Source organism: Lactuca serriola, chromosome 7 (assembly GCF_051521515.1).
Source record: "Lactuca serriola cultivar US96UC23 chromosome 7, Lser_US96UC23_V15, whole genome shotgun sequence".
Classification (NCBI taxonomy): Eukaryota; Viridiplantae; Streptophyta; class Magnoliopsida; order Asterales; family Asteraceae; genus Lactuca; species Lactuca serriola.
The window spans coordinates 25,124,867-25,152,614 of NC_136414.1; the positions used below are offsets into that span (position 1 = coordinate 25,124,867).

The following is a 27,748-nucleotide window of genomic DNA, read 5'->3' on the forward strand; positions in this document are numbered from 1 at the left end:
AAGCATTTAGAATAACTAGAATAATATCATATCATGAGTATAAAAGAAAAGCCTAAATTTTATTCATAATTATTCTATTAGAATATTTTACATGTAACTTAGAATATCCTAGAAGGCTAGAACATTATTCTATCATAGTATAAATTATTTTGGTTTGATACAAATTATTCTTGACATTTTTATAACATTATAAGGTGATAATCCATAATATTACATATAATATTAGAATCTTACATAATATAAGTTCATATTATATGTTATAATATAATTTTAGAATATTACACTTTAATATCAAAATATTCCACACAATTTCATAACAGTTACATACTAATGACATGTTATTAAATATTGAACATTTAGAATAACTAGAATAATAACATATCATGAGTATAAAAGAAAAGCCTAAATTTAATTCATAATTATTCTATTAGAATATTGTACATATAACTTAGAATATCCTAGAACATTATTCTACTAGAGTATAAAAAAGCTTAAGTTTAATTAAGAATTATTCTATTCAAATATTCTACATGAAACTTAGAATATCCTAGAACATTGTTCTGTTAGAATATTCTACATGTAACTTTTGAAAATAGACAATATACATTATTATTCTATTAGAATATTCTATATATACATAATTAAATATCAACATTATACATCATATATTCTAAAATGACAACAATAATGTCATATGTACTTGTTTATGTTCTGTTGGCTTGTCAATTAGATGACAAGCTATCAGACAAGGTATCATGAATTATAATTTTTTTTGCCTTTATCTATTTTTTATGATAGAAATTGTTAAACATTCTTTGTTTTAAAATCAAAAACTCATTTTTCACTTGATTTGGTAATTTCTTCATTTCATCTGCATCAAAATATAAACCATACTTTTATTAAAACAATTAAATTAGGATATAGACAAACAGTTTGTTAAAAAGAGCATTACTAAAAAATATTATGTTCCGAACTTAATATAGAACAAAATAATAGAATATTTTTAACATTCTGAGAATAATTAACAACATTAAAATTATTTAATAAATAATTTATAATTATAGAATTGTATTTTTTTTCACAATTAGTTTTACATAAATTTAATATGTACAAGGAATTATTTAGATTACACATAATAGTAACTTTAAGACAAAATAACAAAAGAACATAACCATCAACATGGTACATACTCTAAATAAAGTTTATATTCGTTTAATTTCAATTAGTACATCTAGTATATTTCAGATATGAAATTTAGTATTATATAAAATACAAAATAGCAAATAACCTAATTAGACCTTTAGGTTAACAACAACCACCCACAAAAACAAACAATTTTATTAGTTTTAAATGTGCATCAGACATTAATCCTAGCTACAGGAAACCATTTCAAAAAACATTTAAGTCAAACTACAGTAAACAAGTTCATTGATATCCCAAGCTATAAAGAATTTAGTTTAAAAAAACTAACCATAACTACAATAAACATTTAAAAAAAATAATTCATAAATTAGAATAAATAGAATAATAACTTTCCAAAGCCTATTACAAGTGATGATCTAGAATCTACATTATCTACAATCTAAATCCAAATTTGATATTGACGAACTATAAATACAAAGAGATGAATTCGATTATCTTAAAATAGAATAAAAAAAAAATTCTCAAAACATATTATAGTTATTTGAAACGAGACTAGGATTACAAGATCTTAGAGGACTAAATATTTAAGGGTAAGAATAGATATACACAAAGCATTATTTGAAAGTACGGTTCTTTTGACCTGAAAGAAAAAAAACCCTCTTACCCTTATGCATTCTTCACTTGATCCTAAAATATTAATAGTTTATACACTTTAAATATAAACTCTCTCACTACAAGAAAACAGCCCTTTAATGACGCGCAAACAATGACACTCGCTGATAGACGACACGCATTTGTAAGTGCCCTAAAAGATAATGTCAATTTTGCAAAATTTGAAGGATAGAGGGCACGCATTTGTGCGCGCCCTAAAATTAGTGTCAGAAAAGAAAAAAAAGAAATGCGGAGGGCGCCTTTCATAAAATGTGCGTCATGTAAATGTGTCGCTTTATAATTTTTAAGTGAAATACGCGTTTTAGGCGGGAAATGAAATCGACGAAAATTATCCCCGCCTATTGAATCCCAAAAATTAATCCCCCCGCCTCTTCTACTTAGCAAGAAAAAGCCTTAGGTCCCTCATCTTCATCTTCAGTATCATCAATCTCTACTCGATCTCCTTCTTATCAGTATCATCAAACATCCCGTTCATCCTCTGCATTATTTCCATCGTTCTTCCCTCTGCTCACTGATCAATACCCAAAAAACCCTAATATCATAACGACTCCTCTTTTCTCGCACAACAAAATCCCAAAACATCACCAAATACTAAATTCCACAAAATCGTTGTGACCATTTTAACTAGGGCTTTTTTCATGAACGAAGACACTCTCGCATCTCTCTTAGCTCTGAAACAATGGACGATTCACCTTGCTTCGCCTTTGGTCACTTCTCCTCCGGCGACGTGAGGCCTTCCTCATTACAAATCGATAAACGATAAGCTAATACTTATAACAGGATCGTTTCACTCTCAATTAGGTGTGCGACTCCTCCATCGCACTGATGACTACGAATGTGACTCTTCCACCACACCTGTGATTGCGTCCCGTCTCACCTCCCTGGCTGCTACCTTAATAGGTTTATCTATTCAATTAGATTTTTCTTTTCAGTTAGAAATTGATTTCGTCCCTTCCCCGGCTCTTCATCTCTTCACTAAAATCGTTGTTCATTTATCCACTAAAATCTTCAAGGTTTCTTTAATTTCACTCCAAGGGTTATTTGATAGCTCTTGTATGGTTTATTCCATATACTGAATTGAGAGTCAAGGTTGTTGGTATGAATTCTCAATTCCCCTTCAATCCTTCATCACACATTTAACCCTAGATCTTCGGATTCTATAACTATTAGGGTTCAATTGATCGAGAAGCGTCATTTAACTCTTCATTTTTCCTGATTTTGGGTTGATTTACGTTTGAAATTTTGTTAATTTTGGAATTAGGTGCAACTTTCCTATTGCCGAGACTTCTGCGTCCCTCCCTTCAACGTCGTCGCCACCCTCAAATTTGCACCACCTCCGACGTCGGCTTCCCCTCTACCTCCGATAACTTCTCCATTCATGCTTCCGCGTCCTCCAGCTTCTGCAGGTAAGGTTTCCATTTCCTTTTCATCTGAAAATCGCGTTCTAGATGCGTAAATGTGGTTCTTCTAGAACTGTTTGAGGCTGAAATCGAGTTCCAGATGTGTATATTTAGTTTTTTATGTCTTTTCTTTTTCCTCTGAAAATCGAGTCCCTGGTCTATGGTAATTCATTAGTCTAAGTAAAATATTTCTTTAAGTTTGACTAAATAACATTCAAAATCCATATCAGATCACAAAGTTATTTATTCCATTCATCATGCTTTTGTTTATTTTCTTTGAAGTCAAGATTCAAGATCTGGGGGTTATCAACCATCAGTGTTAGCTCTAGCTACAATGCTTCATATCATAGATAAAGTTGACTCTTTAAACTATGTGTGACTATTCGGATTAGCTTCTTGATGTACTCAAAACCACCGGATATTAGGAAAGTTAGAAACAAGGCTTTCTTTAAGGGCAAAAAGGGAATTTGTGATGTTGTGTTTGATCACGTAAGGATGCAGTAGCTTTTAATTAGATTAGTAGTAGGTGTAGTAAATATAAAATTGAGTGAAATTCTTGGTTAATTAGCTCTTCTGTGTAGAGCTCTAACTCCTTTGTACGTAGTTTTGTGCCCAGCCAACTTCTGTGAGGAGCTTCAATGTTGTAAAGATTACTGAATTCCTCATTTGGTTGTAATGGATTCTGCACATCTAATTTGGGTTTTTAATTTTTATTTAATCGATCCTTGATTTTAGTCTAAACCATGTTTGAGTTTTGTTACCTAAGATTTGGTAGATCTCAGTATCAACTCTGATGATCGAGAAATTGATTAATCTTTGTTTTTGTTGCACGTGCAACTTGGTACAGATTCCTTCACTTTCGATCATGTCTATGGAAGATCTGGTTCCCCATCATCCTCCATGTTTGAAGATTGTGTTTCTCCTCTTGTTGAGGGTCTACAAAAGCAAGGCAGACAATGTCACCTGGTCATCTGGGTTCAACCTCAAATGCAAGTCAAGGTCAAGGTCAAGGTCAAGGTCAAGGTCAGCAATTCCCCATTCATGGGAGGGAGAACATGAACCAGTTGCCACCTAGGCAACCCACCAATAATGGTATTGGTAGTGGAGTGTCTTCTATGCCTCCCCTACAGTCACCTGCTAACATGAGCCTGGGTCCAGATCATCTGTTGCAGTTACAGCATGCTAGACAGCAGATGAATAGGTCTTCTCCACAGCCTCCTGCAGCTTCAGCTAATGGTGTTGGATTGGAAAACCCTTTAACATCTCAGAAACAACAAACACCACAAGGCCAACCACACCCAGGCTTTACAAAGCAGCAACTACATGTTCTCAAAGCCCAGATTCTGGCTTTCAGGCGTATAAAGGTTTGCAGAACTTGTTTTTTTTTTAAATATATTTTTCATTTATCATCTCAGGGGTTATTTCTTTCCGACTTAATGATCTTAATGGGCTAAGCACGTAATATGGACAACTATTTATATCACTGTTGTTTTTTGACTTAATTCGGACAGAATACCTTACTGGTTTAAGCAAAAAACTTGGCTTAATGTATTTGGACACTACTTGTTTACCTATTTACCCCCCCCCCCCTTTTTTTTCCCTCCAGACAACTCTTCTCATGTTCTCCCTTCATGATGACCTAACAAGGTTTTACATTAGTTTTGATCTGAAAAAGCTTTGCTTAATGGTTTTTTGAATTTGAATTTTCAGACCATTTTCATTTACGTTTTCGAACATTTCAAACACTTACAACCTCCAAAATCATTTTACTTTGTATTAAAATATTATTTTAACGAGTTTTTTCTTATAATCATCTTTGAAAACTGAAGTCTAATAGCTTCTTAAGATCAAAACTAGTGTAAAACCTTCTTAGGTCAACATATTTGTTCGAGTTGAAGTTTATTCACAATCAAAACAATTCTTAACTACTATGTCCGGTTAAAACTACTATTAATAGTATTTATGATTAAATTTCATGATCAATCTAATTTGCTAATCTTATTGTAATTAAATATATTATCATCTGTATTGTTATTTATAGAAAGTAAACTCTGATTTAGAAATGTTCTTAAATAAAATCATCTGTTATTTACCCTCCTTTCTATACAAAAGGGTAAAATGTTCATTTACTCATTTTCCGACGGTTCATTCAGTACAACACTTTATTCAGATATACATCATTACCCATTCAACCACTTTATCCGTATGGGCTTAATGATAAAAAAAGAAAAGAAATAACCCCTCAGGCTACTTTTTTTTGGTACAATTTTCTTTTTTTTGGTGGACTTATGGATTTGACTTGATGGCAGAAAGGAGATAGAACTCTGCCTCGTGAACTAGTAGAAGCTATTGCCCCACCTCCTCTTGAGGTACAGTTGCAACAGGTGGCTTCCCCTGCTGTAGTAGCTAACCATGATAGAGCTTCAGTTAGAAGCCCTGTGGAGTCCAATAACAAGGATCTTCAAGATATGACTATGTCTGCTGGAATGAAGACCTTGAAAAGAGAAGCGTATGAGGATAAAGCAACAGCTAATGCACAAGCCACACCTATAATAAAGGAAACTCCATTGGCTCCTCCCCCTGCAAAATAAGAACAGAGAATTACTGCATTTCCTCCTAACGATAACAAAAACTAAAATCAAGTAAAAATGTTTGCTAAAATGCTTGTAATTTTATTATATATTTGGCTTATATAGGGATGCCATGGGATACAACAGGGGACATTTTGTTTTAATTGCAAAAATAATCATTTCTGCACTAGGCTACTTGATGCTGGGAACTTTTATTTATGTGCTTATCGTTGATGGATCTACATTCAATGCCAATGTATTATCAAGGTACCATTTAAAATTTCCCTTTTATTTAATTTATGTAAAAAAGTGTAATAGTAAATGCTCATACATAGTTGTAAATGCTCACAGGTGCATGATAACAACAACAACCGATTTCTATTTTTGTATTGTCATTGTAGCAGTAAGTCTTTGTTTATTATATACTTTCCAACTATAGTGAAAAGGAGATTTTTCGACTTTTGTTATAACAATAATGTTTGATTGCTTCTTTTGATCAGGTGTGGATTGCATATAAGGAATCAAGGTGGATAAGTGCTTTCTTTTGGATACTTTCACTTCTATCTTTTTGGAGGGTAAACATATATAGAAACTAGCTCACTTTCCTTTTTTCACTCTCTTAAGTATATAACTATATATGGGATGCTGTTTGGATTTACAACTGAAGGAATCATGGTATATTTCCAGGACCCTGAAATCATTTACATTGTCTTATTTTCTCAAAATATTAATTGTTTATGTTGCTTCCAAATACAAGGTATGAAAAGCTGCAACGGTGGGATGATGCCCTTAAAGCATACACTGCAAAATCTGCTCAAGCAACAAGTCAACGTCTTATCTTGGATGCTACACTAGGTATTATTCAAATATACCATGCCATGGTGTTATAGTATTTATATTATTATCATTTCAAGGTAATTAATTAAAATATTTGTTCATTCTTATGACGAATGAGGAGTCAGTGAAAGATGGGTATATATTATATAATCAAAACACTATAATTATAAATATTTATTTTTTTACTATAAATAAATTATTTGAGTTAAAATGGCATGAATGATTTCAGGTAAATGGGGATGGTAATTCTGAAAATGGCTCCCATATATGTGAACAATATCCATTTTCAGTAAATGAGAAGGTTGTTATTTTTATTTATTTCACTTTTGTTTTCTATGTGAAGATATACTGACAAAAAATACATTACATGACATGATATGTTGGTTGAGTAGCTTTACGTGTTCTAATGGGTGGTGTTAGATGGAATTGTGATGATATACTCTCTAGTTTATATGATCAAAGATTGTCATTGTGATTATCATTGTTGATAGCTTTACAGATAATATTTACCATTTGTATGCGGGTATTCTTGTCATTGTGTTTGTCATTGTTGATATTAGGTAATTCATATTGTAGTGTATTTATTCCAAATCCCAAATTCTTTGGATGGAGAAAAGGGTAATTTCGTCTTTTACAACTAACATTCCAAGTTTGATTCTTCTAATAATTGTATTAACATATTAATTTTTTGACTTTTATTTGATCAGGTCACAAGAATTATCGGAGCAGGGGTTCAATATTAGTCTTAAAGAAGTATGAAAGGCAAGATTCAACTCTACTTAGTTGGAATTTGATGTTTATCATCTTTGTGTATATCTTTTTAGTTTGAATAGCATTACATTGCATAAGGTGTCCCTTAATAACAATTTAGTATTATGTTATATAGTTAGGGAAAACCTCTTAATAACAATGTACAATTAGATCCCCTTAATATAAAAGTATTACAATTTTTTGACATGATGTTTTTGGTATATATTTGTTTACATATGGAACGATTATTTGTATGACATTAAATTTATGCAATGGATTCTATATTTGTATATGATATTTTATTATCTATTATTAAACATTAAATACAAATTTATTTTGAAAATAAGCAAATCTATAAATAATATTTTTTTAAACATTTAAAATTATGATACGCAAAAATGTGTGTCATCTTCATTTATGACATGGCCTTTCTTGACAGGGGCTTCCTTGATACGCATTGCGTGTCATAAACACACGCGTTGTAAGGTTACGACACGCAAATGCGTGTCGTCTTCCTTTATGACAGGGCCTTCCTTGATACGCATTGCGTGTCATAACCGCGCGTCGTAAATGCGCGTCGTAAATGCGCGTCGTCTCTCTTTATGACAGGGCATTCCTTGACACGCATTTGCGTGTCGTCTGAGCGTTTTACGACGCGCAATGAGCGTCGTAAAATGCCTTTTTTCTAGTAGTGTCTTTTATTACAAACTTAAAACCCAAAATGTTACTTATTAGAAACAAAATCTTACATTTTTTTAAATTTATGTTATCAAACAAATTCATTATATTTCTAACTGAATATAATGTAAAAATCTCAAACAATTCAAATATTTTATGTATAGTGAGAAGCATAAAAACATAATATCATCCAGTACTGTATTATACTCTAAAACTAGTAGATTCTATCACACATTATCTTAAAAAATACCATAATTTCATCAAAACAAAATATTAATCTATCAAACTGTATTTTGCTAATGAACTGTTAGATTATGTTATTAATCAACAAATTAACATCAGAATTCAAACAAATTATTAAGATATTTAGAGAAGATAAAATCGAATTTATCAAAATATAAAACCTAGAAAACCTATAACAAAAGTACTTCCCTCATCTCGAGAGGTTTGTAAGATTTTAAGAATAATTACCAATAATGAAACATGTGATAAAATTAAACATGAGTTATAAATAAATACCTAAATAAAGCATAAACTATAATTTATTAAAACAAAACACCTAGAATAATAGGCTATCAAAAACTAGTTTTTACAAACTTACTACTTGATCATGTCATCAAAACCACATGTTAGAATTTGAAATTAAAGTTATAGTTCATGATTATGTTATTAATAAACAAATTAGCATATTTTTATAACATTTTATGTATAATTACAAACATAAAAACTAGAATATGATCAAGTGATATTCTATGTTGCATATTACCAATGGATTCTATTAGGCTGGTGGATGTGGTGTCATATTTGCCACGATCCACATCTGCGCCATATAGGATTTGCTACACTTTCTCTAATTTTTGTCATTTACATGGCGTGGGTTGCTACACTTGTCATGCCATTTTTTAAATAATTAATATAAAAAATAAACATTTCAAACATACTTTTTTTAAAACTAAAATTTTATTTAACTAGAATAATAACTAAGATTTTTTTTTTTTAATCTAAAATTTCATTTAACTAGAATAATAATAAAGATATATAAGTTAAAGGTTAGCTTAATAATTTCATAAACTATTTTTATAAAGAGAGTTAAGGAGGGTAAGTTTTGTTAGTAGACCCAACCATAGGGACCTTTTATGTCAAATCTTGAAAATTTTGTTATCTTCTCCATGAATTTGGACGCATACGAGCTTCTTCCATTTTTTTTGACCACAACCCCTGTAATAAAAAACTAATTCTTCTTTCTCTCTATCTTTCCCCAACCATAAAGACTCTCTCTCATTGGCACATTCTACCGAGTTGTCGAGCCGAGGTTGACATGCCGAGGGCTCGGCCTGGTGTTCGCCGAGATAGCCGAGATGCTTGCCGAGACCATACCCACTAGCCTTAGAGACTATCTTAAACAAGTTCTGAACAACAAATATAAGTTATTACGAACATTATCAACTAACTTAATCTATTATAGAGTATTATATTCTTTTTTCAAACAAATGTCTTCCACCGTAGAGTATGGCTCTGCTCTTAATAATAAAGTTCAAAGAATTTCAACATTATAAAACATTTACAAGTAATATATTCACTTAGAAAATACCTTAAATTAACCGCAACCATCGATCATTTAGAATTGCAGCCCAATAATGAATCTAAACTTAGTTGTTGTTAACAAGTTTTATAATAAAAAAACATAGCTACAATAAAACAAGTTCATTCCAAACTATGTCTATAGCAAACATGTAAATTGCAACAATACACAAATTTACAAAATGTTTCATTAATCATAATCATAGAATAATTAGAATCAAAATCAAGAATATTCAAGAGCATTTAGTATAAAACTTCTTAAATTGGTGCAGATTTATAAAACAAAATAACTATATGAGTTCGAAATTACCGGATTTTGATGAACAATTTTTTTGACGATCATAATCTGAATCATTAGCTGCAAAATCAGAATCTAAAACAATATACATATACAAATCAAGATAGTTAATAAGTGCCATTCTATTAAAATAAGCAAATTAATCAGTAAACTCTAAAACCTAGCAACTACAAACATAAAACCAAAATATTTAACAAACATAATTTCAACCAACAAATCAGAATACCTATAATTAAACTATACCATGTAATAAAATCAACACATAATCAACGTCTATAAATTAAATCAACCTAGACTCTACATAATGCAATAAAAAACAAACTAAATGAGATATTGGTTAGATCTTACCAAATTTTGATGAATTATTCATTTTTTATGATAACTGGAATCAATAGCTCCAACATCGGAATCCAAAATAGTTATATGGGTTTTTATGATAAATACAATGGAGTATGGATAAAAATAAGAATTGGAAGCCGAATTCGAAAGATATGTATTCTATTTAAGTTAGTTTAAGAATCAATTTCTTATGTTTTCCTCGAGAGATTTTAGAATAAAATTTTAATCAGAATCAAAGTGGAATAAGTTTGAATAAGAAAACACATGAAATCAATGAATTATGATAGATATATTGGAAATAAGAGTCGGAATATGTTTTTATGGTTTTATCACGAGATTAGCGAACGAACTATAATCGAAGATGTATTCGATTTTGGAATCTGAATGAAATCTGAACGAACTATTACAAGAATGTATAGATTAATCACTGGTTGATTATTTCAACAAAAAAAAATCAAACTTGAATATAAATACTAACTTTTTACAAGTGATTCAAACTTAATCCATGAATTCATATAAATTAATTGTATGAAAACAAACTAAAAGACATATTAGTTTCATCTTACCAGATTGGGTTGAACTACCAATTTTTGATGATCAGAATCAAAAATCGCTAACTTCATAATTAGAATCCAAATAGGTTTTCTAGGCTTTTACATGAAAGATTAAACATTATGGAGAACAAATAAAATTCTGAATCTAAATCCAAATCTGAAGGGGATATATTCGATTTTTGGATCGGATGAAGATTCAAAATCAGTTTCTTAGGGTTTTTTTTTGAGAAATTTAAGAAAATGCCTTTAATCAGAAACTAATGTATTCTAGAACGAGCTTGGTTAAAAAAAGATGAAACCTTGATATAATTTGGAGGAAATCTTCATAAATCAGATTTAGTGTTTTATCGTGAAGAGAGGTCTGGGGAGGAAGAAAGACGTAACTCATAGAATGAAATGACAATGACGTTGGAGTGACTGAGCGAATAGAAAGAAAATTGACGTTTCTACCCCTCAATGTCATTTCATTAATCCCAAAGTTTCATATAGTTACAAAAAAAGCCACCGCCAACATCTATTCCTTAGGGATTTAATGTAATTTAATTTTAACCATTGATCAAGTTAGATGAATGATTTGGATTTGATCCTCTTTTCTCTCTCTCTCTCTCTCTCTCTATATATATATATATATATATATATATATATATATATATATATATATATATATATATAGAGAGAGAGAGAGAGAGAGAGAGAGAGAGAGAGAGAGATTATAAAAAAAAGGTTAAGAAGTCAAAACTTTAAACACAAGTTAAAAAACACAAGAATGATTGGCAGATATTCATTTTATGTTGGTATTTTTTAGTAATTTTTAAAAAAGGTTAAGATGTCAAAACTTTAAACGGTCAAATTAGTGGAAACACCAAACGGTTAAAATTATAAAAAAAAATCAACAAAATATGAAAAAAGTCAAATTTAAAGATTGAAAATATACAAATGTAAATTGAATGCCCTAACTTCAGATTCATTTCATATATTTTAGTCTTTCATCACGCCGACGCTTACTTTCTCTATCTCCGGTCACGCCGACACCAACTTTTACACCAATGTCGGTTTCTATGTATTTGAGAATAAAATAAATCTACGTTACTATTTGTTTAGATGTTTACCTACGTACTTATATAATCTTAATAAAATGACTTTTCAAAAATAGCCAAAAATTAGGAGTTTTTACAAAAATTAGCTTCTGATTCAAAATAATTGATAGGTAATACATTCATTGAATTGTCGATAAGAGCTATGGTAGTCATCAACTTGTTATCCTCGGCGTACCTTTGATCTTTCAAAAAAATTCACCACATGACCATTGTACCATAGCTAATTTGCAAGCTAAAAATTGCAATAATGATAACAAATAATAAATAATAAAAGATAATAATGTGTATATATATATGCACATTTGAATATGAATACACATTTGAATATGCATATATACATATTCAAACATGCATATATTTGAATGGTACAATTCATTATCTAACCTGGTCGTACAGTTATATGATTCGGGGACTATGAAAGAAAGCGCACAATTGCTTCTTGCTTTAGGACTTATACGTGGGATTGGATTTGTATCACTTGTTAAGATTCAATTGGTGTGAGAATGTGTGGATTTGGTTAATACACTTCAAGACGATAATTTAGATTATATATGTGATACTTGGAGTTAGATATTATATGCATATGCTTGTTTGTTGTTTCATCTTTTAGATATTATCTTGATAGTTCATTGGTTTCTGAAAGTGTCAAAGTAAACATTTTTGGGTGTAGAGTTGGTTTAGACGAGTTCTCAAGACATGCAAATTTAGATCAAATGAACGTTTGGACTTAGTCGTATCGTACACATGCCCGTTGTGAGTTGCAAAAAAGTTATGTAATAAAGTGGATTTCGTCCGGTAATGCGTATCAAGTTCCTATGAATCAGCAATATTTTTTTGACATGATGCAATCTGCTTAGTTGAAGGTTAAAATAAAAAATAATGGTTGGATGTTGTCATTCTTACTATCCTTTGAATCGATGGATGATTTGGTATTCTCATACTATAACATAATCTTTAAGGAGAACCGGATAAAGAATGAGTCGTTATTCGAAATTATGCTCTCTTTTTTTTTTGTTATTGAAGAGTTTGAAGAGAAGAAAGAAGTTGAAGATAGAGATATAATTGGATATAAAAAAGATGACAACGATAATCTTGAAAAAAATAATAATAATAACTATTAGCATAAACACCAGTTTCAGATTTGAACAAATTCTACATTTGACATACTTGAGTTTTAATGATTGACATATAAACTTTTTGGTTATAATAATCTATCTGTCAAGTGTTTGTAAACTTCAGATTAAAAGAGAAATTCACAAGTGTTTGTAAACTTCAGATTAAAAGAGAAATTCACAAGAAGACATGAAGATAATGAAAACATTCTAATAAGATGATACATGATGAAATTTTTGATCCTAAAATAAATCAAGGATCGAAGATAAAGGGAAAATATGATACTACATGGCAACTATCTTATTTTCGCTATCTACCATCTAGTATCGATATTGTGATTCCATTTATGGTCTTGGAATCGTCATCTTTGCTCGAATACTCAATTTCTTTGTTATTTTTTCTAATAAAGAATCCAGGATGTTTTGGCTGTGGCATTCGTACATTTTCACTACTCAATAACAACACCACATTTGCCATATCAGGCCTATCTTCCGATTGTTCTTGAACACATAATAATCCAATTTGTATGCACCTCAATACTTCATTTTCTGAAAAATTAGCTCTAATAGATTCGTCTAGTAGTTCTAAAGCGTTGTCTTCATTCCATATCTTCCATGCCTAAAAGAACGTATTGTTTTTGTTACAAATACAGTACTTTAACAAGACATGTACCCATTAAAATTCACCTTCTAAGTTGTCAATCCGTCACTAATAGTACTTACTTGTCCAAGAAGGTTAAGTTGGCTACTTGTGTTGGATGAACCTCTATTTCTTTTACCACTCACTATCTCCAGAATCAAAACCCCGAAACTAAAAACATCAGATTTCGTTGAGAAATGACCATCCATCGCATATTCAGGTGACATATAACCACTACAAGAAATTGTAGTGATGATGATGATGATAATAATAATAATAATTGAAACGATCTAAAAACCATATTATATCATTTGTCTTATAAATATTTATATTTTGCACATGGTACAATGATACTTACTATGTTCCAACCACTATTTTTGTTTCTGCTTCTGTTTGATCTCTCCCAAAAATTCTTGCAATACCAAAATCTGATATCTTCGGGTTCATGTCCTTATCAAGCAAAATATTACTCGCTTTCATATCTCGATGAATGATTTTAAATCTTGAATCTTGATGAAGATAAAGGAGCCCTCGTGCAATCCCATGTATAATATCGATTCGTATTTTCCAATTGAGTTTCATATTTTTCTCTTTGTCTATGATGATTACCAAAGAACGCATTTAGATTTCGTCAAGTAAAAACATGGGTGTAAAAAGGAAAAAAAAAACGCAATACCCTTAGAAACTTACTAAAAAGAAACATATCAAGACTTTTGTTTTCCATGAACTCATAAATCAACAACTTCTCTTCAACCTCAATGCAACAACCTAATACGCGAACAAGGTTTCGATGTTGGAGTTTTGCGATTAATCGGACCTCGTTTTTAAGTTCCTCTATACCTTGCTCACAAATTCTTGAGAGCCTTTTTACTGCTACAACTTCGCCTTCTGTTAATATACCCTATATCACAAACATTTTTTTCACTTTTTCTTTATGTTTGTATGTTGTATTATCTAGTATTGATATTATAACTAGGAGTGTTCAAACATGCTATTAAAAATTCCAAAGATCCATATTTCATTTATAAATATCCAAAATTTCAGATACAAATTTAATTATTCAATTTAGATATCTAAAAATTTAAATAAAAATATTGGATAGTGGAAATTTTAACCTAGAAATGTACACTACTTTATATTTAACACAACATAATCACATATTAGTTCTATACTTCCATCCACACAGTATTTGGACAACATTATATCTTTTTTGCATAATCTAGCCAACGATTTGAACCTTTATCCATTGTAAGCGTATAAAGAAAATTAACCATTAAAAACATGTCTTCAATTGTTTGGTCTCGATACTCAAATAATTACAAAATAAAAGATGCTAATATTATAACATAAACAAATTGGAATTAAAATATTTATATTTTCAGATATTTTAGATAGTCAGTGTATAAAAAATTTCGGAAAATTATCATTTGATTTTTCGGATGATTTAAAATGTTTAGATTTTTTGATCAGATTTTGGAATCAGATACTTTTAAACAACTAATTTTAAATGTTCATATATAAAAGTAATTTACCTTGTAAACACATCCGAACCCACCTTGTCCAAGTTTATTTGTATCCGAGAAGTTGTTTGTTGCCATAGCCAGTGTCCTAAAATCGAACAATGGTAATTCAAGTTCATCCATGGTAGTTTCATTGTAATAATCTTTTCTACTTGGTACAATTGCCCCTTTATTTACAACGAAATCTTCGGTTCTTTCTTGCGGACCTAATTTGGATCATAACAATTATATCAAGAACATATGAATTACCAAAGAAACTATTTTGATTTTAAAAATTCAAACTCTTTTCATTTAAAAACAAAACATATATCCAAATGTTTTTAGTCTTGTAGCTGAAATTTTCTCTAATATTAGAAATTAGTTGTGAGACCCATGTATTACATGAGTTAATTAAAAAAAGTTAAATATAAATGTTAAAATATTTGAGAATTTTGAATTTATGAGAAATAAAAATAATAATAAATTTTATAATGGAAATGTCTTTTATTTTTAAATTTAAACAGATAATTTAAATAAATAGAAGAAAGTAATGATAAATAAAAGAAAATAATGAGCTTTCATTTTAGAAATTTAGAAATTAAAATATAAGTTTATTAATGAAATTGATATCAATTTATTATTATATTTATTGCAATTATTACATTAAAATGTAATTTAATAAAATAGAAAAACTCATAAAATAACATATAGAAAAAAAAAATCAAAATAACTATAAAATGATATTTGACAAATTGAATGAAAATGTGACAAGTGACAAAAAAAACCTTTATTTATTAAAAAAGATTGTTTATGGGTTAATGTGGTTATCAATTACTTCTTTGGTTAATCACTTATTAAACCAAAATGGACGAATCTTATATCATAAATATACCATATTTTAATAAAAATTATAAAATAACTATTTGTTATATCATTTCCAACTAACTTTCATTTTTACCTAAAAATAAGATAAAGAATGTTTCATTTTCAATCCTATTCAATCCTATTCATTTTTACCTTATTTTTTACCATCAAAAATGTATTCTATTCATTTTTTTTTACCACAAAAGTGTATTTCATTTTTATAATGTACCTAAATTGTCAAACACACTCTTTTATTAATTAACTTTTAATAAATATATTCTATCTCTTTTTCATTACAATAATTTTATAAATTATGTTATCATAAAGTTATAATAAAATAAATTGTTCGTATATAATGAATTTGAATTATTTATGAATTTATTATATATATATATATATATATATATATATATATATATATATATATATAATACACTTTTAAATAAATATTACATATATTTATTAAAATATTACACATATTTGGAAGAACTAATACATGTTACACACATTTATAAAATATATTACAATGTTTTAAATTTCTAATATGTATTTAATATTTTTATTAATTTAATACATAAATATTAAAGTTTTTAATAATTATTAATTAATGTAAATTAATATATAACATGATACTTTAAATATTAATATTACATTTAAATTATAACTAATAGATAAAAATAAATTAGAAATATATAAAAATGGACTAAAAATGACTAATAAAACTTCAAATCTATTTTTTTTAAAATGAATAGTGTTAGTCCATATTTGGAGGAATAATATTTGTTTAACTAAGCACGAGTTCGACTCGATTATAGCCTAACTTTCAAAGCTTGACATCGGCTTATGGATGATTTAACATGTTCTAGTTTAGCCACAACTCGTTTGTTAGGCTTGCGTAGATGAGCCTAAGTTCGGCTTAGGTACGACTCATTAAGAAGGCTGTTCAATATTTAGCAATAACTTGATATATAAATTATTTGGTATTTAATATTTATCAATAGTTTAATATAAAAAATTTTAAAAAAAAGTTATATTATATAAAAATACATAAGGCTCATGAGTTTCTCGACGAGTTGGTCCCGATTACCTGTTCTATCCAATGATTTTTTCAAGGTTCTTGTTTTCTTCCTCTTCGAGTAGACGAGAATAAGTAGAAATATGAGCACCACACAAGTACTAATGGTGATGCCGAAAATCTTACCAACGTGGTTGCCATTGCCGGAACCATTTTTTGAACTTCCGGCTCCTACTGATTGATCTGCAATGAAGAACTCATAGTTACTAATGTCTATAATTGCAAAATAAAGCATAACTACTACTTTAATACATTATATAAGTTCCTAAAGTGTAATTTAATGGAAGGAAGTGAGAGGATAAACCAAAGATGATGGGGAACCTAGGTGGAAAATGGGTTGGGAAGGATGAGGGAGATGCACTCCCTCCATCCTAAGGGTGGTCGGAATGCCTTGGGAAGAAGCCACCGGATGGTGGTACCTGTGGCACCTCAACGGAGATTGCATCGAGCAAAAATTGGTTCAACTACAAGAAAGGATATCGGGTCATATAAACCGTTAATATCTCCATCTCTCTACTTTCTCTCTATATTCTCATGTTTTTGTTGCATGTTTTTTATTCACAAATGTTTGTACCTTATTTGTTTATATAATTTTAATTGAACATGTTGAGTAGGTGGAGAAAGATGTTTTCATCTCTTGTGAGTTGGGAAAGATGGAAGACATATGAGAGAGAAATGTTGATGTGGTAGTAGGTTAAGTTGGTTCCACTCCTACCAACCTAAGGGCTAGTAATTTAGTAGAAAAGGTTTCTAGGTATGTCTTTGCGTATGTGTATAAGAGAGATAAAGACTAAGAGAGAGACATATATATATATATAAAGAGAGAGAGAGATAGATACAGAAAGAGAAGGGAAAGGGAGTTGGCACTAAGTGTGGATGGAGTCGAGTGACATGAAGAGATAGATGGGGGAAGTACCATTTGTACCTTTATGAGAACCAATCCTTGGCTAGTGGTGCCACATGAATATATGCTTTCAGCGGATTACTGAACCCATTCCCTCCTTTAAAGCCTAGGCATTTGTTAGTTGTAACTTATGGTTGTATATGTATAATTGTATACCAAAGTGTATGGGTTGAGAGGGATGTATTTCCAAGAGTTTAAAGATGAGATGGTTATATATAAATGAAGAGAAATCATGATGTGATGTCCCGTTGCATGTAGGTTGGGATGGCTAAAATGGATTAACTTACTCCACCATAAAGGTCGGGTGTTACACTAAGTTGGCAAGGGATAGGGGTTTGACGTTAAGGGTCACTCCTAGCAGGAACACCGTGTCACCTATGAGGGTGACCACAAAAACGAACCCCAACGTGGTTGGACCATCTATCTATCTCTCTCTCTCTCTCTCTCTCATGCGCGAGATAGTGTGAGAGAACAAACCCAATGTTTAGAGATATTAATGGTGTGTATGGTGCAAGCAATGACCTATACCCAACCACGTTGGGGAGATTTTTCTCTTACTTTATTTCTCATTTCCAAACAATTTAATTAAATTTCAGACGTGTTCAGCACGCAGTTTTTCGGAGCTTCTTAGTAAAAAAAGAAAAAGTCTCTTTCGACAAGGGGAGTGTTTAACTTTTAGTCTAAACAAAAAACTTCAAAATCAAAAGCTACATTAAGTAGCTTTCAACGAAACGCTCCAAAATCAAAAACTACCGGCTACTCGCTATCAACTACTTTTTGCCAAACACGTTTTTTTTCCTATTAGTTTAATTTTTTCGAGATATATTTTTGTTTCCCTTGTAAATTTTGACAATAAGAATATATATATATATATATATATATATATATATATATATATATATATATATATATATATATATATATAAATAAATAAGAGATACAATTTAAATCAATAAGAATTATAAAATCTTAATTACACTGAAGATCTATTAATTTAAATCCAAAAATTATCTTTATGTCAACTATAAACATCACTCGTTTTTTTTTTTTTTTTTAATTTTTTATATTTCAAATATAGTTTTATTATTCTTTTGATTTTGTTTTTATTATATTATAAACAATTATATCTTATATTTAAAAAAATATTTGGTATAAATAACTACAAATTTTTTTATAGCCAACAAATTTTAAAAAGTTATTTAATATAAAATAAATGATCATTTCAATCAAATTTATGTTCATTTTATATTTCTTATGTTTTAATTATATAATTTATTAAACATTATATATATATATATATATATATATATATATATATATATATATATATAGTTTTTTTTAGTTTTCTAACACATTATAGGTTGTTATAAGGTAGTCAAGAACGAGATATTATATATGTTTATTTTTTGTTCTGTAAGATCAAGATCGTAAGATCTAATCGAATCATAAGGCCTTATCAAAAATATTTTAAAACATAAAAAATACATTTTCATCACTTTGTTAACAATAAATAGTTTGATATATAAAAATACATGTATAATACATCATTTAGCAATAAAAAAATTAAAAATGTATTCTATGTAGTTATTCCAATATATATATATATATATATATATATATATATATATATATATATATATATATATATATATTAGATTTTCTTTAAAAAAAATTAATAACAATCCTATGATCTTATGTTCGATTTAAAGATTTTATAATCCGATTCAACCATAATTAAAAAACTTTGGGTTGTTATTATCGAGAGTTTAATTATGGATATAATCATATTAATAAACATGTTATTTTTGTTGTAAAGTATATATATAAATCGTGAAAATGATAATATCTATATAATTTGTACACTTATAAGAAAAAATGGTGTTTAATTTATATGTAAACTAGTTGTGACATCCATATATTATACCGGTTGATTAAAACAAAATATTACGAGAAATTTATTTGAATATGAAATTTGAAATAAGTAAAAATTATGAAAAAAAAACATGCAAAAAAAATTAAAATTATGTGTTTAGTTATCAGACACATGTATTAAACGTATTAATGATAACAAAATATTAAATACAAAGGTTTAAACTATAAATTTATTTAAAATTGAAATTGATGTTTGAAATTTGAAATTAATATAATCATTATGGTATGTTTAATTTATGGAAACTAAATTAATGATATATTGAAAAATAAAAAATAAAGTAAATGACAAGTCGGAAATAAATATCCTAAAATTATGATAAAATGACATGTGTCATAATGAATAAGAGAATGACATGTGGCAAAAATTATTTTTATTTATTAGGGAGAATACCAAATATTTATATCAAATTAATTTTACTATCTTTTTTTTTATTATAATTTAATTAAGATATTTATTTTTAAATATTAAATAATATATAATATTTATTATATTTATTTTTTTACTTTTAATATAATAATAAATAAAAATAAAAAATATATTATTTTTAAATCAAATCAGCTTTTTATATGGTTGTATCAACTTAAATAGGAAAAACAATAAATAAATGTAAATAGTCTCTACCCTTAACAATCATTTTGATACAATATCTTGATATGTTAGGGATATATGCCCTTAACAATCATTTTGATACAATATCTTAATGTGTTAGGGATATATGAATAAACTGCGGCAAAAATGAGAAAGCGTGCATGAAAAATCAACATACGTTTATATCCTTTGAATTTGATATTTTTGGTTTTCTTGCGCCAGAAGTTATGGAGCTACTCAATAGAGTCCAACGAGTCATACATAGTAATGTTATGACTCCAAGATCTATAGATGTTTTTAAAAGAATTAGTTTTGTTATCCAAAAAGGAGTTGTGATACAACTTGTTTCTCGTTTACCCGCAACGTCTATGTAAATTCTTATGAAACTTAAATATTACATTTCTTTTCATGAGAGTTAAAAACTATTGGTATATGTAATAATTTATTTCCCTATGTCTATCTCCTACTAATATGGGTTAGCAATGCTGTTTTTATGTAACTAATCTTATACTTCGTGATGTTACCAAAAGACTAAAGGTTAAAAACACATGATTCAATTTCAAAATTATGATTCCCGGTGTATCCGGTTCCGACCCTATTACCTGGACCCAAGAGACCCGTACTTGAAATACCCCAAATTCGGATAAGGTTATTATTAAAACCCAAAACCCTCTCCGGTTTTAAATGTCCCGGCATCCAACAAAACAAAACTACGTTAGAAACATACCTAAATCAGACGCTGCAGCTCTAACGTAAAGATCTTGCCCTCGATTTTCAGAATCAGCATAGTGCCTAATATCCATAAGATCCCCTACCCAAATCACACAACCCGACCCGCCTTCAGTGATATTCATACTAGCATACGCAGCACAGGAACAATTCTTCTTGCAAATTGCACCACACTCGCTCAAATTAATCGTCTGATCTACAAACGCGTTTGAACTCTCCGGCAATTTCATGTTCTTCAATTGCAGAAACCCATCCGACCCACAGTCCATTACGGAGCTCCGAACACACCCGTCCTTTCCATCTCGTAGATGCCATGCGTGTTTGTTCTTAGGCCGGAATCCGGTCATACAATTGCAGAACGGTGCAGTCGATGTATCACAAACGCCGAACGGACCACATTCACCAAAATGATCGCAGAAATCACCGGGGAAATACCAGAAGGTGTTCCAGGTTTTTGTTGTTTCGGCCCAAACCAATCTTTGAGTAATACCAGAAGAATTTACAACGAATCGCGAATAAATAGAACTATCCAGCATTTCAAAAGAATAAGTAATCTCATCGGAATTATCCTGTAATTCAAACTTCATTATATTCAACCCCACCATCTGCGGTGTGCCGCTAAACCTTAACCCATTCCACGGCCCAGAGCGCCAAATTATGGTTTCGTCGTTCATCGTTACAAGCTCCGGGAACCCAGCGATATCCAGTTTAAAAGAATAATCACCGGTGGATGGAACGATATTCGTCTTCCACGACCGCAAAAACCGATGAATTCCAGACTTCCTGTCCCACCCGAGTTTCATCTCCGGTAATAGAGTATCAGTCGGATAATCAAAGCTTTGCCAGATATAATTCTCTGGATTCTCATCGTTTTCCGGACGAAGCACAAAGTTACCGTTGTCCAAAAGCTGCCCCACCGTCTTCACCACCTGTGTAGGTTGATTTGTCGACCAGACCACAGTTCCGGTTTGATTTACAAGCACCATGTTGCCGTTGCTGATGATGGTTAGGTTCCCGGAGGATGAAGTAATGGGGGTGTCTCTATTAGCTACCCAAACATATGTTTTCTGCTGAATTTGCTTGTACCAAATTCCTATATACAAATTATTGTTGCCTGGATTGAAGAACCCCAACTCGAAAACTTCACCATTAGAGACTAGAGTTTGGCTGATGGTGAGGGGTTGTGTGGGTGTTATGGTGTCAACAGCTAGAGAGAGAAAAGGGTAGAAGAAGAGAGAGAATACGAACATGAAGGTGCTGCAATGGCTATGGAGGGTTTTCATTCTAACTTTCAGTTACAATCACGAATCACTAACATAATTTTTTATTTTTATGCTTGTTAGTTTGGGTATTAGAAATTTTATGTTATTCTTATCTTTAAAGAATTCGTGGTTCTAATTAGTGGAAATGGTGGAACATGTCTTTCAAATATTAACAGGGTGTATACTTTTCAATTCTTCAAGTCATATTATTTGACGTTTAAAGAAAATGATAGATGCCTATTGACCTAGATGTCATGGAAATTCCATGGTAGATTCGTTATTAATGATGCCTATTGACCAAGACGTTAGACCAACCGGAAGAGAGTCGTGGTCTGCTGGCAACGAATATGATGGTTGTTTGATTCGGAAGACTAGCAGTTGACCAACTAGTTTTGGTTATTTTTTTTTTAAAATAAACTTTGACCTATAAATAACACTACATACCAATTTATTTTTCATACCATTATTCACTTCCTCTATTTACATATACATATTTGTCTTGTTTTAAAATTCGAAAACCATGGGTCCCAATCAAAATAATCCATCAAACTATGAAAATTGCAAGCCCGATAACGATTTTCCATTAGATACAACTCATTGTTAATACCTGAATATGAAATCACCTCAACCCTAATCTCACTCCTCCCTAAGATCCTTTGTCATTTGGGTGCATTTCTAGCTTGAAGAAGAAGAAGAAAGAAGCGCTCTAGTGGTGGCGTGGGTAAAGTATCATCATCATCACCATCTTTTCCTGCTTTTGGACCCTTGTAAGTATCAAATGCTTAAACTTTATTGCTTATCATGGATAGATCTTGAGTTTTGTCCATCTTATTGATGTTATTGCATGCTTGAGTGGAGTAAATCCATAAAGTTGGCAACTTTATGGATTCTAAAAGTCCCTAGAGCATAATATTGTTCAAATCTGGAAGTTGGTATGGATTTGAGGCATGCATGAAAGACTGAAGCTCATTTCTTCCTTTATTGACCTAGAAATTGGATGATCATGTTTGGTGTATGCATGGCCATAAAGGAAACATTTTTATGGATCTTATGGGTCTGCTTTAACTTCTAGATGAAGTGGACTCTAAGAATTAATGGAATAAGGACTTAAAATGTTGAACCTTAGCCTCAGACAGCGCTCACGACGTGAAGATGTAAAATCTCACGACGTGAGATTCAAAGCATCCTCGTCTTATGTTAGAACCCTTGGAGCTCACGACGTGAGATTGGGTGCTCACGTCGTGATTCCAGTTCAGGTGGTTTCTTTGACCGAGTTGACTAGTTTGGGTCGAGTCGAGTGGGAATTAGACCGGGTACACTATCACGACGTGACCAATGCCTGGCCAAGACGTTGTTGGATTAGGTGTCTAAGCCCATAAATATAATTGGTATATACTTGAATTCATAATAGTACAGTCCTTTTGGGTTGCCTTCAACTTGGCAATTGAATACGATGAATGTTAGAAAGAGAAGAATGATTTATTAATTTATTACTTGGTTAATAAATTAATTAGAAATCAAAATAAATGATTTATTTGTGTATTATGGAAATAATATATTAATTAGAAATCATATTATTCAATTAATATTTAATCATAAATTAATTTGGAATTAATTTTGGGATTAAATGAATTAATTAAAACTGTAGGGACTAAATGTGACAATGTTCAATAGTTGAGCATTGGGCAATTCTAGAACATCCCTAAAGTAGGGGGAATGAACTCTAGAGTGTCTCTAGGGTTTCTTGGGCTCTATGGGTGCCTTGGATGTGTTAAGGAGGAATTTAAGGGATTAGGTTTATCTTGGATACACCTGTCTTATCCAATACCTTCCTAACACCTATATAAACCCTCATTAGGGTTAAATTTCACCTATGACTCCTCTAAGAGCCTAATGGCTGGAATTTATCTTTTATTACTCTCTCTCTCTCTCTCTCTATAGTTTTCCTTGGTTGTTTGAGTTTGTTTGTGAATCATTAGAGGCGCAACACTTGTTGCGCTTGCTACCAAAGGTCTTTCAAGCAAGGATTCAAGATTGTTTACAATAACAATATTAAAGGTATGAATCATAGCCTTATTATATGAATTTTGATTACTATCTATAGATCTAGGGTTTATACTTTGTTGTTCATTATTATATGTTCAATTAGAGAAAACGTAGATCTTCAATTATGGTTGCATGCACACATAGGATTGTATGTTTTTCCTAAAGCCCATCAGACGTAAGATGAGTTGACTTTGACTTTGACCAAGTTTGAGCTAACGGTTTTTTGGTATCCTAGTATATATGATGATGCTATGCTTAGTGATTTGTAGATCTGATTGACTGTTTGTAGACTGTTTATATTTTTATCTGTTATATGTGCACATATTTGGTTGGTGGTTGAGGCTTTACTGCTTGGTGCGTAAGCCAACAGTTCGGGGCATACCAACCTAATGATTGATTGGGCCTGAGGTTATTCCATCCCGAGGATGATAGGACCCGTTGTATATTGGCATTCCAACCCAATGGTTGATTGGGCTGGGGTATTCCAACCCGATGGTTGACTTGTAAATCCCATAAAATTCAAGCCAATTTAAAACTTTTTCAAGCATTCAAAAAACCATTATTTATTACAAAATGTTTTCAAAATAGTTTCATATCAGAGTATCCCAGAAATCAAAATCATAAAATATGAGGAGGTGCACGATCACGCATTCACCATCCTGCGATCATCTGAAGTACCTGAAACAAAATCCAAAACTGTAAGCCCAAAGCTTAGTGAGGTCCCCCAAAATACCCACACAACAAGTAACACACATATAATAACAACATATTATGGGCACAATCAACCATCGGGTTGGAATGCCCAGGACCTCAACCATCGGGTTGGAATGCCAACATACTATGGGTCCCATCATCCTCGGGATGGTATACCCTCGACCCACAACCATCGTGTTGGAATGCCCACATACTACGAGTCCAATCATCCTCGGGATAGAATATTGTTGGCCCACAACCATCATGTTGGAATGCCCTGGTCTATTGGCTCTCGCACAAAGCAGATAAGCCTCAACTATCAATCACTCATGTGCACATATATCAGATAATCACATACAATTCTATAGGCAGACAAACTGATCTACAAATCACTAAGAATAACAACATCCTATCTACCAGGATACCGATCTAATTGATCATAACCACATAGAACATCCTATCTACCTACCAGGATACCGATCTAACAGATCACACTAGCAATAAAGTAGGATAACAATCCAAACACCAACACCTTGGTGCCTCTAATAGGCTACATCATACGATATTATGGCTACTGCATAACTCGATCTTCGGATATGAAGTCCTGATCCTTGATTCCTCGCGTTATCATCTGCTTCGTCAAGGATCATCTGAAATGCTCTTGCCTTTGGTTTTGGAGGCATATTCGGCTTTGTAGCTTCTTCTTTCCTTGGGCAGTCTTGCTTGAAGTGTCCCTCTTCACCACACTTAAAGCAGACTTCTCTCTTGGTTATGCATTCACTAGCGTAATGACCAGTCTTCCCGCATTTAAAGCAGGTCATCTCTTTAGAGAATTTCCCAATGTGCTTCTTTCTGCACTTGTCACACCATTGCGTTCCTTCTTCGAACTTCTTTGAACCAGACTTCGAGAATTTTCTCTTCTTGTCGGACCTTGAGGATCCTTCAAACATTCTCTTCTCGCCAACCTCCATCTTGCTGGCGACTCTTCCCTTGATCATATCTTCAACAGACTTGGCAGCCCAGATAGCTGCCTCCAGAGTAGGTGCCTGACGTACTAGCACCGCATACTCCCATGGAAGTCCCTTTGCGTACTTGTCAATTTTTGTTAGCTCGTCCGGGACAAGGCGCAAAGCAAACTCCATCTTGTCCGTGAAGTTGTTGGTGTATTCATCGATGGCCATGCTTCCTTTCTTCAAGGTTAGGAATTGGTTCTCCAGCTCGAGCAGGTTTTTGGCTGAACAGTACTTACGTTTGAATTGCACCAAAAACTCTTCCCATGTCAGTTGCAGGGGATCATTGGGGCGTAAAGTCTTCCCCAGGGTGTTCCACCAACGAACAACACCTCCTCGGAACTGTCGTACTACAAACATGGTCTGTAATTTGCCTCTGCAACCACACGTCATGAAGGCCAACTCCATCTCCGAGATCCAATCCATAACTCCGATCGGATATTCCTTTCCAGTGAAAGTCGATGGCTTGCAAGTCAGAAAATCTTTTTACTTGCATCCATTCCTCTCGACTCTGTCATCTTGATTAATCCTTCTAATCACCGGTGCATCGGCTTGACCAGCGGTCCCACTGTAGTTCCCTTTCTCTGACTGCCCATCATTCAGTTCGGGCTGTTCGATAGGCATCGCCTTGTTTCCTCCATTTGACGATCCAACATCATTTGTATCAACGCTTGAACATCGTCCATTGTGATTGGCTCAGGAGTGGCTACTACAACAAGTATTTGCTCAATCACTGGGGGCTGATCTCGGTTCCCATTTGCATTCACGTTTCCGATACGGGTCCTTGCCGTCTTGATCTATACACCGAATAAGGTGAATCTAGATCTTTATTTAGGATTGACGTTTAAATCATCTTTATCACTCCGAAACATTTATATGCTAGTTCTATTGTTCTAATATCGCAGTTAAACGCTTAGAATCCTAAACACATAAGGTTTTCAGATCCGGTCGGCAATAAACCATAGATCCGAACAAATAACAGCATATCAGGCATAAGCATTTAACACATAAAAGCATTTTAGGCACAATTCCTAAAATAAGCTAGTGCTCACACCTCACAGTCATCGCTTAGCATTCTAAGTTTAAGTCTAGAAATAAATCCATATTCCTAGTTTGCTTAAACTAATGCTCTGATACCAACTGTGACATCCCCATTTTCACGGCCAGAAAAGACCGATTTTGTTTATACTTTATAAAAATCAGAGTACCTCTTTTAATAAAAAATGTTGCGGAATTTGTTCCCAGTAAAACATGATAAATACGTTATCAAAGCACTTCCAAAGAAAAGTATTTTTATTCATTTTTAAACATTTGGGATGTCATCGTCAATACAGAAACATAAGCATAAACAGAACTTACATTCATTATCACTAGTGATTTATATCTCCTTAATCTCTCAGTGTAATGTGACTTCATATCAGCACCTGTGATATAAATAAACTGAGTGGGTCAGGTTGGGAAACCTGGTGAGTAC

At 31.5% G+C, this 27,748-nt stretch overlaps 2 protein-coding genes across 5 annotated transcripts in view; one reads left to right on the forward strand and one right to left on the reverse strand.

The window, feature by feature from the left end:
- Positions 1 to 4,171: 4,171 nt before the first annotated feature.
- Positions 4,172 to 5,806, forward strand: LOC145063807 (chromatin remodeling ATPase BRAHMA-like). Its single transcript, XM_079011388.1, has 2 exons — positions 4,172 to 4,579; positions 5,525 to 5,806. The coding sequence occupies exons 1-2, from the start codon at positions 4,172 to 4,174 to the stop codon at positions 5,804 to 5,806; spliced, it is 690 nt and encodes a 229-aa protein (XP_078867514.1).
- Positions 5,807 to 13,175: 7,369 nt separating this feature from the next.
- The window catches only part of LOC145061494 (receptor-like serine/threonine-protein kinase SD1-8), a 35,306-nt gene continuing 20,733 nt past the window's right edge, over positions 13,176 to 27,748 (reverse strand). Inside the window, exons 1-7 of one of the 4 annotated variants that reach the window (XM_079008979.1) lie at positions 21,262 to 22,668; positions 17,236 to 17,292; positions 15,204 to 15,397; positions 14,362 to 14,572; positions 14,030 to 14,267; positions 13,755 to 13,905; positions 13,176 to 13,650 (exon numbers count right to left, since the gene is read on the reverse strand). In XM_079008979.1, coding sequence (XP_078865105.1) covers positions 13,342 to 13,650; positions 13,755 to 13,905; positions 14,030 to 14,267; positions 14,362 to 14,572; positions 15,204 to 15,397; positions 17,236 to 17,292; positions 21,262 to 22,546 — 2,445 coding nt within the window. In that variant the 5' untranslated portion in view covers positions 22,547 to 22,668 and the 3' untranslated portion in view covers positions 13,176 to 13,341. Of the gene's footprint in view, positions 13,651 to 13,754; positions 13,906 to 14,029; positions 14,268 to 14,361; positions 14,573 to 15,203; positions 15,398 to 17,121; positions 17,293 to 21,261; positions 22,669 to 27,748 lie in introns of those variants that run through there. The other 3 variants (XM_079008976.1, XM_079008980.1, XM_079008977.1) reach the window with 3 other exon arrangements.